Source organism: Neovison vison, chromosome 13, assembly GCF_020171115.1.
Source record: "Neovison vison isolate M4711 chromosome 13, ASM_NN_V1, whole genome shotgun sequence".
Classification (NCBI taxonomy): domain Eukaryota; kingdom Metazoa; phylum Chordata; class Mammalia; order Carnivora; family Mustelidae; genus Neogale; species Neogale vison.
In genome coordinates, this window is record NC_058103.1 from 113,245,930 (window position 1) to 113,264,926 (window position 18,997).

The 18,997-nt window shown below is 37.7% G+C and overlaps 1 protein-coding gene and 1 long non-coding RNA gene across 3 annotated transcripts in view; one reads left to right on the plus strand and one right to left on the minus strand.

Annotated features, from left to right (window-relative positions):
- Positions 1-18,997, plus strand: part of UACA (uveal autoantigen with coiled-coil domains and ankyrin repeats) — an 88,303-nt gene that overhangs the window by 50,114 nt on the left and 19,192 nt on the right. For both annotated transcript variants that reach the window (XM_044231572.1, XM_044231573.1), the window contains exons 4-11: positions 2,892-2,956; positions 3,751-3,808; positions 7,818-7,888; positions 7,996-8,102; positions 10,744-10,925; positions 12,053-12,090; positions 14,852-14,920; positions 18,607-18,714. In XM_044231572.1, coding sequence (XP_044087507.1) covers positions 2,892-2,956; positions 3,751-3,808; positions 7,818-7,888; positions 7,996-8,102; positions 10,744-10,925; positions 12,053-12,090; positions 14,852-14,920; positions 18,607-18,714 — 698 coding nt within the window. The remainder of the gene's footprint in view (positions 1-2,891; positions 2,957-3,750; positions 3,809-7,817; positions 7,889-7,995; positions 8,103-10,743; positions 10,926-12,052; positions 12,091-14,851; positions 14,921-18,606; positions 18,715-18,997) is intronic.
- On the minus strand, positions 11,689-16,913 carry LOC122894144. The gene is made up of 3 exons (XR_006381743.1): positions 16,654-16,913; positions 13,472-13,475; positions 11,689-11,699 (listed from the first exon to the last, which is right to left on the minus strand). It is a non-coding gene; the product is annotated as an uncharacterized LOC122894144 (long non-coding RNA).

The following is an 18,997-nucleotide window of genomic DNA, read 5'->3' on the forward strand; positions in this document are numbered from 1 at the left end:
TAACTCCCTGTCTCCCCATACCATCACAATGAGGCTGCGAGGCCCTGAGTCAACCATTTAGTAACTGGCCCGGGGTCCTTCAGTAGATGCACTGCAGTCCGAGTCTGTGTCCTTACCCAGAATGCTTTTTACAAGGAGATCTGTTCTGTGTTTGGTTAGCTCTTATTTGTAAAAAAATTATTTTTTTGTAGGCAGTTTTAAGTCTCTTTCTTACTATCCTTTCTCCTTAAACTTAGTTGTACCATGTCTGGCTTTTAAAATCTTACAGCGTAAGTTTGTCTGCACAGCACCAGATAGACATCTTCAGTTCGCGGGCTGGTTTTCTTAGGATAACCATTCTCAGTTCTCTTGACAGCTTCTTTCTCTGCAGTTCTGCTTTGTTATTCAATCAAATATAGGCGGTGACCTAGAACCAGAATTTCCTTAACAACTTTAATATTTTATCCTGAGATTCCATATAGAGACAAATAATGAACACATTACAATAAAACCAGCACTGTGTTTAGAAATGGAAGGGAGGCAGAGGAAAAGAGAGATCTCAATGAGGAGAATCTTTACCTAAAGGTCTATCAAATTTTGTATTGAAGACCAAACTATCTGCCACCTTTGAAGGAGGAACAAAAGCATATATTAATTCCTGGAACTACTGGGTGGCTCAGTTGGTTAAGCATCTACTCTCAGCTCAGGTCATGATCCCAGAGTCTTGGGATCAAGTCCCACTCTCTGCTCCTTGGTCAGCAAGGAGCCTGCTTCTCCCTCTGCCTGCTGCTTCCCCTTCTTGTGGACTCTCTCTCTGACAAATAAATAAAATCTTTTAAAAAAAGGAGAGAATATGTAAATTACTTACCAAAGCATTCCATTGATGTAGAGGAATATTTATAGAAATTTTGGACTAACCATATACCTCTTTAGACTTTATTTATTTGTTGTTCTGATTCTAATTTAAACAAGTATCTATCTTATTTTTTGTATTTTTTCTGCTCTGGATATTTTTGCCTAGTGACTTTTGCCCTCCCTCCTTCAGTGCAGATCAAAGCTTAAATGCTTTCCCAGGCACAGCAGACATCATTTTGTATGCTGCAGCCTGACATACTGTGCCTAAAGTCTTTGTCTTCTGTTTTTGCTGTTGTTTAGTTATATTTGTATTTGCCTTGTTTTACTGTTCTTGTCTTTAGTGTTGTCCTTTCCTGAGGACAAGGACCTTGTCTTATTTGCTGTAATATTGTCTATTATAATCCAGAGGTGGATAGTCAATAATAATTTGATAAAAAATTTATATATTTTATCTTAACTCCTTCATTTGCTAACAGTATGAAAGTATATTGAAAATAATCGTATTTCAAGTAAGCGAGGTTTTGGTTTTGAGGTATTTATGACTCAGGTCTTACCAGATAGGCACCTTGGGTGTAATTCATAGTGTTCTACTTTAGATTTGATATTCGTTTTTTTTTTACTGCATTATCTCAAGTGGCTGGATTTGGGTTTGGGTAAGGAAATACCCCACCGGACATTTTTATGTGACCCATTGTGTTGATCACCAGGGACTGTTCCTACCATCTTACTCCATACTCTCTCTTACTTTGCATGTAAATGATAGTTTTCTTTGCCACTTTTCACAGTCAGTAGCAAATTGAAATATGAAATCATTACGTCTGACTTATTTGTAACTAGAGAATGTTTAGGTATGGATGAATGTGTTATACCTGTACTTGGTTAAAAAGGCTTGGCCTCGGGGCGCCTGGGTGGCTCAGTGGGTTAAGCCTCTGCCTTCGGCTCAGGTCATGATCTCAGGGTCCTGGGATCGAGCCCCACATTGTGTTCTCTGCTCAGCGGAGAGCCTGCTTCCTCCTCTGTCTCTGCCAGCCTCTCTGCCTACTTGTGGTCTCTGTCTGTCAAATAAAGAAATAAAATCTTTAAAAAAAAAAAAAAAAAAAAAAAGGCTTGGCCTCACTGCTGTTTGTTCTAGAACCTGGTTGGTCAGTACACAGAAGTGATCAGATCCAGGAAAACTTAATCCACTTGCCAAAACTCATATAAAACCTAGTGAAGTTTGGAAGTTGAAGTCGGTGTATTCCTTTACCTAGGATGAACAGAATACAAATGACTTCTCTTCTAGCAAAAGGGTCTGTCAGTGAAGTCAGATCATTTTTTGAGAGGTTTGTGAAGTGAGAAGAAAGTTAAGAGCATGAAACATTGAAAGATGGAATGGCCCTTTTATCTTTCACTATCCAATGAGATGTATGCGTGAAGAAATAAAATTAATGAGAAACCATGTTTGGAGGTAGAATGTTGTCTGCAACTTTACCTTTTTCAGTGTTCACAGTTAACTTTTCTGATGATTTGTTTCCTTTAAAATGGCACATTTTAATACACATTATATTTGAACGAGTTGTCTAATTTTCAGAGACACAGTCTTAGTGAACTTTGAATTTAAGTTGAAAATTAGTTTCTTTGACTTACCTCTCTTAACTTCCTGTATTTTAGCGTCCACACTGCCTGTTTAGAAATATTATGAGAAATCTAAGTATCTTTCTTGCTCTCCAGTTCCCATTCTCTTTTTCTCCTCTTCTTCTCTCTCCCTCCTATCTTTCCTGGTTGACTTTAATTACTTACTCTGTCCCAGGCACTGCTCTAGGTATTGGAGATACAGTGGTGAATAAGACCAAGTTCTTGCTCTTTATGGGTTCGTAGATTTAATTTTTCTTCCCACCTTCATTGTTTTGGTGTGTACATTATCTCATACTACAATATCAACCTGAGTGAAAGCATGCTTACAAATTAAGTATCTTGTCAACTAATCTTGGAAAAATGAATCACGTTTCTATGGAAAATTCGCTTGTGAAGAAAATAACTGTTCACATATGTCTTAAATTATTATTATTTTTTAATAGGAAGAAATGCTCTTCACCTGGCTGCGAAATACGGGCATGCATTGTGTCTACAAAAACTTCTACAGGTAGTAAAAGTGGTTAATACTTTGTCTTTACTATTTTGACTGCTAATAATGTGTTTTCAGTGTGTTTTTGGAATTTGAGATCAAAGAAAATAGTAGGTTAATTCTGTTAGCTTACATAATTTCTTTTCCATCATTTGTGAAAGAATGTGAACAATAAAAAGCAAAAACTCTGAGGGAAGTGAATCGCATAACTCACTGTATTAAAAATAAATAACAAAGGCTTGACCTTCCTGTTGACATTAGCGGGAGACTGGAATTTTCTGTTGTCTGGTCTATGACATAAAGTGATATGGAATAGGAGCTATATATTTCTCTCTAAACATCAGTCACTTAGACTACGTGATATGATATCAATACCGCTAGTTAAACTTGTAGTCAGGTAGCCACAGAACTCCTTGAACTAGTGGACTGAAGAAAGTTTTCAGTTAAAGGGTCCAGTCCTCCATTTCTAGAAACATTGTTACCACTAAGTTTCATAGCAGAACTCATTTGTTTTTCCTGATTCAGTTGTTCAAATTTTAACTCTTGGTGAGAAAAAAACCCCAAACAATAACAGTTTCTACATCCCATGCTATTATAATGTACCATATGGTTTCCGGTTTGGTGGAAAACTTGAATTTACAGTATAATGTTATTAGATTTGTTTCATGTCAAAATATTTAGTGGCTTGTCTAGTAGTCCTTAGGTTTTTTGATAAATGGAATATTTTAAGATTAAATAACAGCTGTTCATCTGAGTCTAGTTGTTTAACTTTAAAGTAAAACTTTCCCAGCTAAGTTTCTGTGTTTTAACAGTACAATTGTCCCACTGAACACGTAGATCTTCAGGGAAGAACTGCACTTCACGATGCAGGTAAGTGAGGGTTTCACTGGGATATAGCCAGTATTTGTTAAAACGGCTTGGCATTGAAATTCATTTCCAAGTTTTAATATGCATACATTTGTATAATTCATGGAGAAACAGAATATTACGGAGTTTTTGTATACATGAATATGAAATTTATTTGATTGTACAGCTTATAAAGATTCATTCAGCCAAGGCTGGTTTGCTAGATCCTAGAAGTCCAGAGATAAACAAACATGATCCTGCTCTCAAGGAAGTTCTAAGCACTATGTCATTGTGGGGGTTGGGTGGGGGGGAGGGAGGGAGGGATGTGGTAGGAGAAATGGGAAGATGATTTTTTTTTCCTTAAAAACTACATTTACCTAATTAACATTTCTGAACACCATTTTTCTCATCTGCAAAATAAAGTTAATACTACTGCAGTAAGTGGTTTATAATTAAATTATAAATAGTGCCTGGCATGTCATAATTTCTTAATTAATGGTCGTGGTAGTTGTTGGGTTAGGCCTTGGTGCTAAATTTCATATCACTGTTATGTGCTGTATTTTAAAAAAATTATATTCATAATTTCATAGATTTTATTGATCATACTTGTGTATTTAAAATTCTTCAGTGGTCTTAAAGACAAAAGTTAGATATTCAGCGTTTTTGGACTATACCACTGTCTGACCTCTGGCCTGACTCTTAGTCTGACATTCCTACTGTTTACTGGAAAGCCAAAGTAAAATAGTTACTCTCTTTTGTCATGTTTATGGAATATCTGAAGTAAATAAAAGCTGTCTTCATTAAAAATGGAATAGACTGCAAATTTCCTTCAAACTTCGGGACCCTAATTTATTTCAGCTTTTTTCTTTTTATGTTTTACGTCCTTTTGTGATAGTTTATTTTTTTACACAAGGGTTTTTTGTTGTTGTTTGTTTGTTTGTTTGTTTGTTTTGTATAAAGTGGTGGTATTTGCAAAGTATTTTCATATGCATTGTTGTTTGAGCCTCACAATGACCCCCAGTGTGGTTTTTGTGTTTGAGGAGAAATGCCTTATCCTTTGTTCTCTATGGGCCCTAGCTCTGCCTTCTGGGAGTTTCTTACTTGTCCATTATTCTCTAAGGTCACAGGTAAATTGCATGGCAAACAAGCATGTCCTCTGTAGAGGGAGCTTAAGGTCTGGAACAATCATGAGTGTTAGCAAGGACCTTCTGGGACCTTGCGTAGTACAGTTCCCATAAAACCTTGGTCAGCTTTCTGGTTTATTTGTTGCCAGCTATTTGCATTTGTCCATCTCCAAAGTTACTTTTTGGACATGAAGTTCTTAACCGTCCTTTAGTTCTCATTCTTGTTTGTAGAGTCATGACTCTGCCTCATTTAATGGCTGCCACCTCACAGCCATCTGAAATAATACTTTTGAAGGGGATTATAATGTCCTTACCATGATATTTATTCCAAGACTAAATTTTTTTTTTCTCCTTAGTGGGAGAAAAGTTGTGACCAACAATAGTGGTATATCTTGCTGTTTGACACAGAGAAGCAGTTGGCTTCCCCACATCTCTGAGGTCCCAAATATATGTGTTCATAAACTGGCTAATTCTTGCTTGACCTGTCTCTTTCTCACCAGACCTTGCTGAAAGTAAGCAACTGCCAATGTGCACTAAATTTTTGGCTGTTTTCTATGGTTTCACCTTGAAAGGCTTCATCGCCACATGGTACACCTTCTAAATAATGATGGACGATATAGCTCTTTCAAATGTTTTGCCATAGTGTGAGAAAAATCACAAGATTTCTAGCCTGAAATATGTTTAGTCACTACTTAGTTCCCAACCACTAAATCAGCGCTGTATGATTTACGGATTTATTGTAACAGCACCGAACTCCTGATAGCAGTTTTGTCTCCGTTAGAGATAAGGCTAGGCTTCTAAGTGACAAAGACATTATAAAAGAACACTGGCTTGGGCGCCTGGGTGGCTCAGTGAGTTAGGCCACTGCCTTCGGCTCAGGTCATGATCTCAGGGTCCTGGGATCGAGTCCGGTATCAGGCTCTCTGCTCAGCGGGGAGCCTGCTTCTCTCTCTCTCTCTCTCTCTCTCTCTCTCTCTGCCTGCCTCTCCATCTGCTTGTGATATCTCTCTGTCAAATAAATAAATAAAAAATCTTTAAAAAAAAAAAAGAACACTGGCTTAACAAACCCCACAGGACTGCTTTCTTTCCTGTCGTAGTCCCAGTGTTCAGAGGGGCTTGTGCCTCTGCTCCCTGTGGCCGTTCAGGGACCAAGATTCCTTCCATTCTTCCGTTCTGCCTTAAGCTAGGGTGTTGTCCTCATATACTTTAAGGCTGAAGCTGATAGCAGGCACTTCTGTTTTCCTGCTCACAGGAAGGGGAAAAATCATGGAGGAATGTATAAACCATTCTTTTAAGCCCTAGAGTCAGAAGGTAGCTCTCCTGTCACATTCCACTGGTGAGATTTAATGCACATGGTCATGCTTGCATGCAAGCATGCAAGGGAGTCTGGGAACTGGGGTCTCCAAGTGAGCCCCCAGGTCCCCCCACCCTCAGGTTCATTACCATGGAAGAAAGGGTGACCATGCTTGGGCGAATGGCTTACACTCTCCACCATAGCACCTTTAATGCTGACTTTACTAGTTCAATATATTGTAGCTCTGGAATTTATTATGCTTTCCATTGTTTCATTCTTATTTTCTTTTCTTTTTTTTAGAGATTTTATTTATTTGACAGAGAGAGAGAGAAATCACAAGTAGGCAGAGAGGCAGGCAGAGAGAGAGAGGGGAGGAAGCAGGCTCCCTGCGGGAGCCATCCCAGGACCCTGGGATCATGACCTGAGCTGAAGGCAGAGGCTTTAAACTTTAACCCACTGAGCCACACAGGCGCCCCTCATTCTTATTTTCAATTGGGCCAGAATGGTTGTTAGTTTTAGAATTCCTGGATTAATGTATTCAGTTTCAGTTTATCTTTTTTTAAAAAACTGTATTTTATGTAAACGACTTGTTGGATTAAAGACAGCAGAAATGAAAATTTACTTGATTTTCTTATGTGTATTTTGTTTTAGACTGTGGAATGTCACACACACCCACACACCTACGGTCTGCTTCTTTGTTAGTCAGTCTTTTGGGATTAAATGTTCTTGGGTGTCCTGGAGCTTGACGGTTTTCCGTTTTTCTGTTTTTCCGTTTTTTCCATTTTTCCGTATAGACTTTCTCCATGTGTTGGTTCTGCTTACCCTGCCCAGGCATAGAGCTGTCTCCTTCTCTGGAACCAAGTTCATTGCCGCACACACACACACACACACACACACACACACAAGAATGCTGACTTCGTTAGTACTTTTGCGGCTAATAATCTAGTCTCAACTCATAATAATACTCACAGAAAGTATTTGTTAATAATAATATAAAAACTTTTAATAAAAACTCGTGGGGAGTTGAAACACAATCCTATTTTATGATGTTAACAATAATTTTTTTCCTAATACAAATATGAACTCTAGTGTTGGTTGGAAAAAAAGCAGTGTGTGGTTTTACAATATAACTTTCAGCAAAATGACCCTGCTTTGCATCATCAAAGGCAGACATTGCAATCTGTGAACTATATGAGTCAAACCTTTTTTACTGTGACTCTTCTATAAAGACCTGAATATGATTCATTAAAAAAAGAAAAAAATTGAGCTAACCCTTCAAGGATTAAGTCAGTTGTAGCTACATTGAAGAATATATTCTAAGTAGAAAATTTAAATTTGATTTTTATTTCTATGTTTACACTTAGGGTAGAAGTATATTGTCTTCTTTAAGGGTGACAATATTCGTTGGCCCCAATAAATTGTACAACATTTATAAAATGATCTGGTCTAACCCATTTTCTATAATAGGTACTTAAAATGCTAAACTAAGAAGTGGACGATGTGAAGCTTGGTAGTTTAGAAATTGTAGAACTTATGCCTTATATGGACGTAGCAAAGCACCATGTGTCTTACCAACAGATGTTCACCATTTATCATTTTCCTTTGCTCCTCAAAGCCATGGCAGACTGTCCTTCTAGCATACAGCTGCTTTGTGACCATGGGGCCTCCGTGAATGCCAAAGATGTGGTGAGTCCGTCCGTGTATGTTTATTGTCATTTCAACTCGTGTATTCAAACTTTTATGTTTTAGGAGATTTGTTGTCTTAATGCTGTTTTATTTTTCTTGTTGCTTAGGATGGGCGGACACCACTGGTTCTGGCTACTCAGATGTGTAGGCCAACAATATGTCAACTGCTGATAGATAGAGGAGCAGAGATTAATTCCAGAGACAAACAGAACAGGTAATTCTTTTATCACAGCTCTACAGACGCCAGCTGGATTCCCAGTGACTGAAACTCTGCCGCTGTGACTTGTCTTTTCCATCCCCCTTTGGATCTCTCTTTTCTTGGAATTAGTGCCCACTTCTTTTTTTCTTTCCTTTCTTTCTTTTTTCCCCAGAGTCTGATGAAGGAAGAAAAGGGAAATAGGGTAAATGTGGAATACAAGCAATGATTAGAGTCTGTCTTCAGGTCAGAAAACTGAAGAAAGGAATTATATCCCAGTTATTTATTTTAAAGCTTTAAGACAATCTTCAGTGAAAAAAGGGCTCAGATAAGATAATGAGGGAGAACAATAAAAAAATCACACCTACGGTCTGCTTCTTTGTTAGTCAGTCTTTTGGGAGTAAATGTTCTTGCGTGTCCTGGAGCTTGACGGTTTCCCGTTTTTCTGTTTTTCCGTTTTTTCTGTTTTTCCGTATAGACTTTCTCCATGTGTTGGTTCTGCTTACCCTGCCCAGGCATAGAGCTGTCTCCTTCTCTGGAACCAAGTTCATTGCCACACCCTGAGGTTCCCTACATTTTTTTTGCTTCTGTGCTCATGTCATTTTAGTTGGTGCACACTAATACTTTTCTGTCTGTAACTCTCTCCTTCCCTCCTCCAGGTCCAGTGTATCGTGGCGCTGCTATTACAATTTTCATGTTCATGGTCCTGGTGTTTCCAACAGTGATGTATCTGAAATATATCCTATCCCCAAGTTGGAGCATTATAATAATTCATAACAAATTTTTGGGAATTTGTAAATGATTACTAGTAAAACTGTTGGTTTCTCTGACTTAATTTTATTCTTCTAAACATGTATCCTTTTTTTTTGTAGTTCACTAGAAATAAATAGGTATAATAAAAGTCTTCAGAAGTCAGATTTTATAGCTCTACTTGTTTTTATTGTTTAGACCTCTCAAAGGAGGAAATTCTTAAGCAATTAAGTCATTAATGTGATTATTAAGGAAGTGGCTTTTTTACATTCCTTTGTTTTTGCAAATACTATAATCTGGTTTCAACCATTACTAAGAAAATTGGGTTTAAAAATAAAGTTTAGGATCAGAGAGGGATGATCTGGTTGTTCCATGTATAATGCCTAATTTTTTTTTAAAGATCCTATATTGTCCCAAGCACTTTGGAATGGCACGCGCACACACACACACACACACACACATACACGGTAAGGTAGGACAACGTGTATTAAATAGGCTAGGTAGCAGATGGCTTTAAAAATAAATTTAAAATTTGGAATTCCTGGGTGGCCCAGTCGGTTGAGTATCTGACTCTTGGTTTCAACTCGGGTTATAATCTCAGTGTCATGAGATCAAGTCCTGTATCTGTCTCTGTGCTCAGCATGGAATCTATTTAAGACTCTTTTTCCCTCTCCCACTGTCCATTCCCCCACCCTCCAACTCATGCTCCCTTTCTCTCAAATTCAAAATCTTAAATATAAGAAGAAATGAAAAATAAATTAAAACTGTATTTTTTTCCTGGTCTTACTTACAACATTTTTTCCTCTAATAAAGAAACTTTGTTGGTGGTTCCTGGTGTATATAAAATTGTATTCCAGCAACTATTGGGAAGTATAAAAGAGAAATAGGATATGCATAGAATAAAAGCAAGGATCCATTTTCTTATGAAATCCAATATTCACAAAGACTGCGTTAGGTATAGGATAAGTCACTTCATTTCATGAGGTATTTTTTGGTTTCCTCAGCAATAAAAATAGGAATGGGACAAAATAATTTCAAAGTTCCTTCTAAATTTCCATGATGATTCAAGTGTTTAATTGCGTTATTGCTATTTGTTAAGTGTTTCAGTGCTGATGATCCTGCCAAGGCATAATAAACCAGTGGTCCATGATAATGGGGATAATTAAGGTTTATGGAGGAGGCAGGTTTTAAAATAAAGTGTGAAGATATGAAGGTCTCCAGTTAGGAGAAGGAAAGCTCTTTTAAGGAGATTAATCAGAACTGGAATCTGATTCTTGTTTTGGAGTGGAAGGGATTGGTTGAAGAGGTTTACATGATGAGGTTTGTTCATGAAGGACTTGAATAGTTTGGGTTTATAGCTGTAGGTTTTGAGCAGATGGAGTAACAGTATCAGTGATGGGAGAATATTGTGGTAAGTTACTTGTAGAACACAGAAGGACTGGAGTAAAGGAGGTTAGTTTGGTAGTAGAAATAACACGTGTCTATAAGTGATGCCAGGTTTTTAGCTCTGCAAACTAAGAAAGCAAATGTTTTATAAATATGATAAAGTTAAACTTTAAGATAAAAATAGGGAATAAAATCTGTATAACAACTATGACTTTTTTTTTTTTTTAAGATAATATTTATTTATTTGACAGAGAGATCACAAGTAGGCAGAGAGGCAGGCAGAGAGAGAGGAGGAAGCAGACTCCCAACCAAGCAGAGAGCCCGATGCGGGACTTGATCCCAGGACCCTGGGATCATGACCCCAGCCAAAGGCAGAGGCTTAACCCACTGAGCCACCCAGTGGCCCAACAACTATGACTTTTTAAAGTAATATCTATTCTTTAAGAAGGGGCCTCTGAAAGATTTCTGGAGTATTTTCTTGGGTCTTTTTCAACATCTTTTATGCTTCTGTCTTCCCTCTTAGAACTGCTCTCATGCTAGGCTGCGAGTATGGTTGTAAAGATGCTGTAGAAGTCTTACTTAAAAATGGTGCTGATGTCAGCCTGCTGGATGCCCTGGGCCATGACTGTTCTTACTATGCAAGAATCGGGGACAATCTGGACATTCTAACTTTATTGAAGACTGCGTCAGAAAATACCAACAAAGGTAGGTAGCAAAGTAGCTAGAAAAGTCTACCTTAATAAAGAACAGCTTTTAAAGACTCAGACCGTGGAACTGCAGGTTTTAAGAAGCAAAGCAGTTCTTAATGCTACACATCATTGGTCTTTCTCCCTCTGTGCTGTGGCTTTGTGTATTTGCATTAGTCACTTTGAGGCAGTGCCTGTTGTGTATGTTTGCTAGTTTATCAAGTAGACCCTGTTGTACTATGGAGTATGTTAAGGAATGAGGAGAAAGAGCCCAATCAAGTGTGTTTTACTAATATATATATATCTATATATATATATAAATTTTGGATGAGGAGGACTGTAGTACTTAGCTTTGATACAAAATTTTAAAGAAAGAATCATTGTTTGAACATGTGTATAAAATATTCAATCAGTATTTATCAAATACTTGTATCAAGTATTTTTCTGTGTTTATTAAGGAGAAATATCCTTCCAGTCTTCTCCCTATGCAGGAAGGAATATCCTCATCTTTACCCTATGCAGGAAATTGAGGTCACTTGTAGTAAGCTGCAGATTACTTTTTGTGTAATAGATTTTGAAGTGTTTTCCCTCATAGATAAAGATTTTGTGTAAAATTTTTATTAATGTTTAAAATTCCATATATTTAATTGAATTAAGCAATTTTCTGTACATTCATTTAAGTTGCTTACAGTTTTTGCTAATATACATAACAATTTCGTGACTGTCATGATGTGTAAATATTTTAGCGGTTTTTTTTATTATAGTCTTAGGCTCAATTCCTAGAAATTGAATCCTATATTTCAGGATATACCCATTTCTTTAAGCTTTTGGTATATATTGACAAACTGCCTTCTGTTTAGGAGTGTTTAAAATTTTCTATTTTGTAACTGCTTCCCCTTCTAGCATTGAATATTATCCATCTGGATGTAAACATAACAAAAAAAATAATTTTGCAGTTTGATAGGTAAAAATAGGTCACTGTCATTTTAAGTGTAGAGCAGTTAAGCTTTAGAGGGAGCTTTAAAACTGATTTCTTTAGTGATTCAGTTATATAGTTAGAGAATTCATAATCTGTTATCTATCCAAGTTAACCTGCTGTTTTACTGTTCCCCCTCCTCCTCTCTTTTTCTCTCTTTAAATCTTTAGGGAGAGAACTTTGGAAGAAAGGACCATCTTTACAGCAGGTAGATCTTAATTTTAATTTTTAAAAAATTATATATATTGTGCAATTTCAGTGAAGAGTTTACAGGTTAATGATTATACGCAGCTGTTTCAAATTTAAGTGCATGTTGTTCTCTTTGCTCAGTTAATCCTGCCCATGTAGAACCCAGGTATTAAGATCCTGAGGCTTTGATGCAATCCCTCAGCATGAGACAGTGGACCTCAATGACATCCAGTAGGAAATATCCTCCTGATTGCTGGCCTTGAGCCTCCAGCACTTTCAAATATGAGATATGGTACCCTGTTGACATTCTTCAACGATTAATTTTAGCCTAGTAGATCATAAACATAAACATTTCTCCCTTACTAATGGAGTGTAATGTTTACTGTTATAGGAAAATTCTTCCAGTGCGTTATGAAATGAAGAGAACAGAGTTCAAAACTGACTATATATTGTGATTTCAATACCACTGTTACGATTTTGCTTTCTTTGTACTTTTTCCACCTTGTTGGTAGGACCTCGAAAAAAAATGCAGTATATGAAAGAATTCATACTTTGCTGTAACTTTATTATCAAATCACTCTTTAACCCTGGTTTTGTGTTCCAGTCTCAGTAAATATCTTATTGTTTCCCCCTAATCTCTTCAGGTTAGCGTAAGTGGGACTGGTTTTCTGCACTGTCACCATCTTGCTCAAGAGCTAGCGTAGTAGGCACCTTTCCTCTTCTGTTGGCTGTTCCCTTCCAGGCTTTCAGCTTTTCTCTAGTGAGAGGAACCTGAGCCCTTCCAAACCCTGAGGAGAGTAATCAGGTATCTGCTGAGAAATTCTGACCATCATCCTCTCTGCACATCATTCCTTGACCTCTCACCGGAATCTGAAAGCTATATGAAAGCATGTTTTCCTCTCCAGTCCATCAGAATTAAGTAATACATTCATGCATGGGTCATGTCTGCCATCACTTTACCTTTCTATCTGGAGCAGCCATTTGTACCTTCTCTCCTATTCCTCAGATGATCTAAGTAGGAGTAGAGTGGATAAAAATGCACTCTGTAATGTCTATACCAGCAGACTTATATGGGAGCAGAGAAAGTGATTTCTGAAATATACACATATTTAAAATAAAGAATTATTGAATATTAATGTGAGAATGGTAATCTGCTTAGGGCTCTAGGAGTTTTCTAAATGAATACATGGAGTTAATATTCTGCTAGGAACAGTAAAACTCAATATTTCCATTCTTTGTTGAATACATTTTAAAATAGCTACCGTAGATAGCATTTGTTCCTGTGCTAAAGGACATAGAGTCCCTGTTATCAAGAAGAGTACAGTATAGTTTTAAAAATAAGACTTATTCAGTTGTTTGCTTGACAGACCTCTCTGGGGCACCTACAATATGCCAATTACTATTCTAGGTGCTGGGGAATCATAGTGTACAAAGTTCCTGTCTCACGTTGCTCCCAGCCTCGTGAGCGAAATGAACAATAAACAGATGCTAGTATATAGTATCATAGCATCTGCTTTGAAGAAAAGTGGAACAGGATTAGGGGATGAAGAGGGGAGAGGGTGGGAAGCTATTTTAGATGGCGTGGTCAGCAAAGGCCTCTCTCAGGAAGTGACATTTGAGCAGAGGCATGAAGGAAGGGAGAAGGGAGCCACAGGGCTCTGTAGAGGAAGCCTTAGTGGGCAGAGGGAAGGACAGGTGCCAACCCCCTGATGCAGGAGTGTGTTTAACACATCCAGGGGGCAGTAGAAGGACAGCATGGAGGAGTGATGTGCGCATGACCGAGGAGGAGAGGCAGGTGAGGGAAACATCTGCCGGATGATTAAAGACCCTCTAGAGGGAAGATAGGGCTGAAGGTAGAATAAGGAAACGGATCAGATCCCACACAAAGAACAGTCCTTTGCTGGAAGGAATGAAACTAGAAATGTAGTTTGGGCCAAGTTGTGGGTATGGAATATCCTCCTAATAGGACCTTTCCTTTCTAATTCTAAATCCAAACTGATTAGAGTAACAGTTAAAACAAGACTCAATAAATAATGTAAAACATAAAAAAAATTTTCTTGGAAAATTAAAACGGTAGGTTTTTATGTTTTTTTTTTTTTTTTTTAAGCTCTCAGAGAGACCATAGGTTTTTAAATTATTATGTAGAAGTAAAGGTCAGTTTGGCCAAAAAAAAGTTAAATGCTCTCTTGCTTAATGATTGTGTTATGTTTTTATTAAAGCAAATCTTTAGGCTGGAATAAGGTTTCAAAGCAGTAAGTGTACAAAACAGAACATGTACTGAACCAAGTCGTTTAGAGGATTGTCTGTCTTCCTGACCACACCCTTTGATATTTTATCAGTGCTTAAAGAAATAAGTAATTTCCGTATCTCTTTTCAACATTACTGTAATTCCCTGTCCTTTTTAAGTACTAGATTTTTTCCTTTGGGGATGGTTGTTGATGTCTTATAGTGCAACTCTAGATTTGTGTTTAGTACAAATTCTACTTTCCAAATCTTGGGAACTTTAGTAAAAATAAATGTTTAACAGTTGGGATTTTAAATTTGATTATGTCTTCCTATTTTTAAATAAATCATACTTGATTTATTTAAAACCTATAATCAAAGATGCGCTTCACTTAGAGTTCCAAGTGCAAACACTGCCACCTTGTGTTGTATACAGTAAAATGTCATGTTGGATGAGCCGCACATCCCTAACTGGATTATGTTGCCTACTGAGGAAAATGGACTTTTCTGTATTTTCATTCTTGCTAACCCGTGTTCTCTTATATGTTTCACCAAAGCGAAATTTGCCATACATACTAGATGAAGTAAATATGAAGTCAAGTCAGAGGGAGCATCGAAACATTCAGGTAAAAAAAAATTAGTATCCTCTTTGTAAAGAATTACTGTGTTGTTTGTAGTGGGGTTGGGTGGGAAGAGGAGCATGAAATGGAGAAATGAACAGGGGAAGGAAGGGCAGCCTGCTATGTTTTGTGATTCTGTTTTCTTGCCCAGTCCCTTCCAAAAGAGTTGACTTTTGTTAGGAATGTTTGGGTTATATTATCTTACAGAAATGATTGTTTTAATATGTATTAGGAAGGAAATAATTAAACAACTTTCCATAACTTTCTGTTGATTTAAATCTGTTTGGGGCCATAAATCCTAAATTTGTATTCATTTTAGAAAACAAGTATTATGATGAAAAATGATGGTTACTAATGTAAATAAATGTGTTTAGTTTAATACAACTGTTTTTTTTTATAAAGAAAAATCATTTTGTTTAACCATATAATGTTCTATGTTAATCAGAGTGTTCAGAAAATAATTCTTATGTGGATTATGTGGGAGGAAGATTCCATAACTGAATGATTTATTTTATGACTAAAACACATTAAAATACAAGTTGTAAAAAAAACAAAAACAACAACAAAAAACAAGTTGTATAGCTGTTTTCCATATGATAGGACAAAAGCATTTTATTTGGGCTTTTATAGTTTATTGTTTATATTGTAAAAGAACTCTCAGTTGGAGCCTTAAGGGCTTCATCAGAGCATGGAAATAATTAGTGGAGCGAAAGCATTAGAACCCAGTCATAAACTTGAGAGGTGTTAAGCAAAAGTTAAAATGGCATATTCTTCTGCTATTTTCTATTTCCAGGTAATTTATTTATTTTGTTAGAATCATGGTGCTTTGCTGTATATACTCATATTAATTAGATAACAGGACCATAACCTTCTGCAGGCACACCTTGGAGATAGCGCAGTTCAGTTCCAGGTCATTGCAATAAAGCAAGTATTGTAGCAAAGCAAATACAGTAAAGTGAGTCAAATGAATTTTTTGGTTTCCCAGTACATATAAAAGTTATATTTACATTATACTGTAGTCTTTTTGTTGTTTTTGTTGTTAAGATTTTTATTGAGGGAGAGAGAGAGAGATAGAACACCAGCCGGGGGAGAGGCAGAGGGAGACGCAGACTCCCTGCTGAGCAGGGAGCCCAATATGAGGCTGTAGCCCAGGGCCCTGGGATTCACGACCCGAGGTGAAGGCAGACGTTTGACTGACTGAGCCACCCAGGTGCCCCTATACTGTAGTCTGTTAAGTGTGTAATAGCATTATATCTTTAAAAAAAAAGAAAGAAAGAAAGAAAGAAAGAAAAAGAAAAAACCCCAATATGTATACCTTAGTTTAAAAATACTTTATTGCTAGGGTGCCTGTCTGGCTCAGTCAGAAGAGCATGTGACTGTTGATCTCGGGGTTGTGAGTTCAAGCCCTATGTTGTGTGTACAGATTACCTAAATAAATATTTTTTAAAAGAGAAAAAAATTAAATAAAAATACTTTATTGCTAAGAAGTGCTAGCCATCATGGGAGTTTTCAGTGAGTTGTCATCTTTTTACTGGGCAGACGTCTTGCCTTGGTATTGATGGTTGCTGACTGATGAGGGCGGTGAGTTGTTGAAGGTTGGGAAGTCTGTGGCAGTTTCTTAAAGTAAGATAGCAAGGAGTTTTGCCACAGCGATGAACTCTTCCTTTAACAAAAGTTTTCTTGGTAGCATTTTCCCCACAGTAGACCTCCTTTCAAAACTGGAGCCAATCCTCTCAAACCCTGCTGCTGCCCTATCAACTAACTTTATGTCATATTCTAAATCCTTTGTCACCATTTCAATAATCTAATAGTGTCTTCACCAGAAATAGATTCCATTTCAAGAAACCACTGTCTTTGCTTGTCTGTAAAAAGCAGCTCCTCAGTCATTCATTGTATTGTGGAGTAGCTAGCAGTTCAGTCCCATCTGCAGGTTCCACTTCCTTTTTTTTTTTTTTTTAATAATTTTTAAAGTTTTTTTTATAAACATACGATGTATTATTAGCCCCAGCGGTACAGGTCTGTGAATCACCAGGTTTACACACTTCACAGCACTCACCATAGCACATACTTTCCCAAATGTCCATAACCCCACCACCCTCTTCCTATTCCCCTCCCCCCGGCCACCCTCAGTTTGTTTTGTGACATTAAGAGTCTCTTACAGGCTCCACTTCTAATTCCAGTTTTCTTTCTTTCTTTTTTTTTTTTTTTTTAAGATTTATTTATTTATCAGGGAGAGAGAGGGGGAGAGAGCAAGCACAGGCAGACAGAATGGCAGGCAGAGGCAGAGGGAGAGGCAGGCTCCCTGCTGAGCAAGGAGCCCGAAGGGGACTCGATCCCAAGACACTGGGATCATGACCTGAGCCAAAGGCAGCTGCTTAACCAACTGAGCCACCCAAGTGTCCCTAATTCCAGTTTTCTTGCTGTCTCTACCACATCTGCAGTTACTTCCTCCGCTGAAGCCTGGAGCCCCTCAAAGTCCTCCATGAGGGTTGGAAAACACTTCCTTCCAACTCTCGTTAATGTTGGTATTTTGACCTCTTCCCATGAATCAATAAATGTTCTTAATGGCACCTAGAATGGTGAATCCTTTCCAGAAGGTTTTCAGTTTCCTTTGCTCAGATCCATCAGAAGAATCTCCTTCAAGGCAGCCATACAAAATGTATTTCTTAAATAGTAAGCCTTGAAAGTTGAAATTACTCTTTGATCCATGGGCTGCAAGGTGTATATTGGGTTAGCAGCCTTCACAGAATTCACAGAAGAGAGCTAGGGCCTTGTTCTGGATGAGGCTTTGGCTTAAGGGCATGTCGTGGCTGGTTTGATCTTCTATCCAGACACCTAAAACTTTGTCTGTTTCGGCCATCAGTTGGTTTTGCTTTCTCATCATTCATGTGATCGCTGGGGTAGCACTTTGAGTTTCCTTCAAGAACTTTTCCTTTGCATTCAGAACTTGGCTGACTGGTAAAAGAGGCCTAGCTTTTGGCTTTTTCTAGTTCGAGACATGCCTTCCTGACTAAGCTTAATCATTTTTAGCTTTTGATTTAAGGTGAGAGGAGAGTGACTCTTCCTTTCTCTTGAACACATAGAAGCTATTGTAGAATTGTGAATTGGTCTAATTTCAATGCCGTGTGTCACAGGGAATGGGGGCCTGAGGAGAGGGAGAGAGATGGGGGAATGGCCAGTGGGTAGAGCAGTCAGACTGCTGGTTATTTACTGGTTAGGTTTGCCATCTTTCATGGGCGCAGTACATGGTGCCCCTAAGACAGTTACTGTAGTGTCAGCAAGGGTCACTGATCACAGGTCACCATAATGAACAGAATAGTAAAAAATTTCAGAAATTTTGAGAGTTACCAAAATACGACAGAGATACAAAGTAAGCGAAAGCTGGTGGAGAAATGATGCTGATAGGCTAGCTCGATGCAGGGTTGCCACAGACCTTCAACTGGTGAAAAAACACAGTATTTGCAAAGTGTAGGAAAGCAGAGTGCAATAAAATGAGTATGCCTGTATATTATTTCTGATCTATCAATTTTAAGCCATTAAATATTTAAGCCACAATATATTGTGTCCTTGGACTTAAGACTGTTTTATATAGGTATATATCTGACCATGATAGTGAACTGCTTTTGAAAATTTCTTCCATAAGAATTGCTCTTTTAAGGCTGTTCTGGCACCTGTTATCTTTACTGTTTAAGGATCTGGAGATTGAAAATGAAGATTTGAAAGAGAGGTTGAGAAAAATTCAGCAAGAACAGAGAATATTACTGGATAAAGTCAATGGTTTACAACTACAGCTGAATGAGGTAAATAATCTACATAATATAAAAAAATGAAAAAAATGTTTTACTACCAGTAATCATCATTGAAAACAAATCATTAATGATCGCCTGCCACATCAGGTCATGATGCTAGATGCAAAAGGAGGTACAATGAGGTCATTGCCCTTCAGAAAAGTTCTGTCTCCCTGGGATCTTCACGTCTACCCATGTGGTGCTCTGTGTCACACGTAGGAACAGAGATTACTGGCGGTGTATGGTAATAGCAAAGCGCTGACCTATGGTTGGGGGCTATGGGATTGGAGAGAGA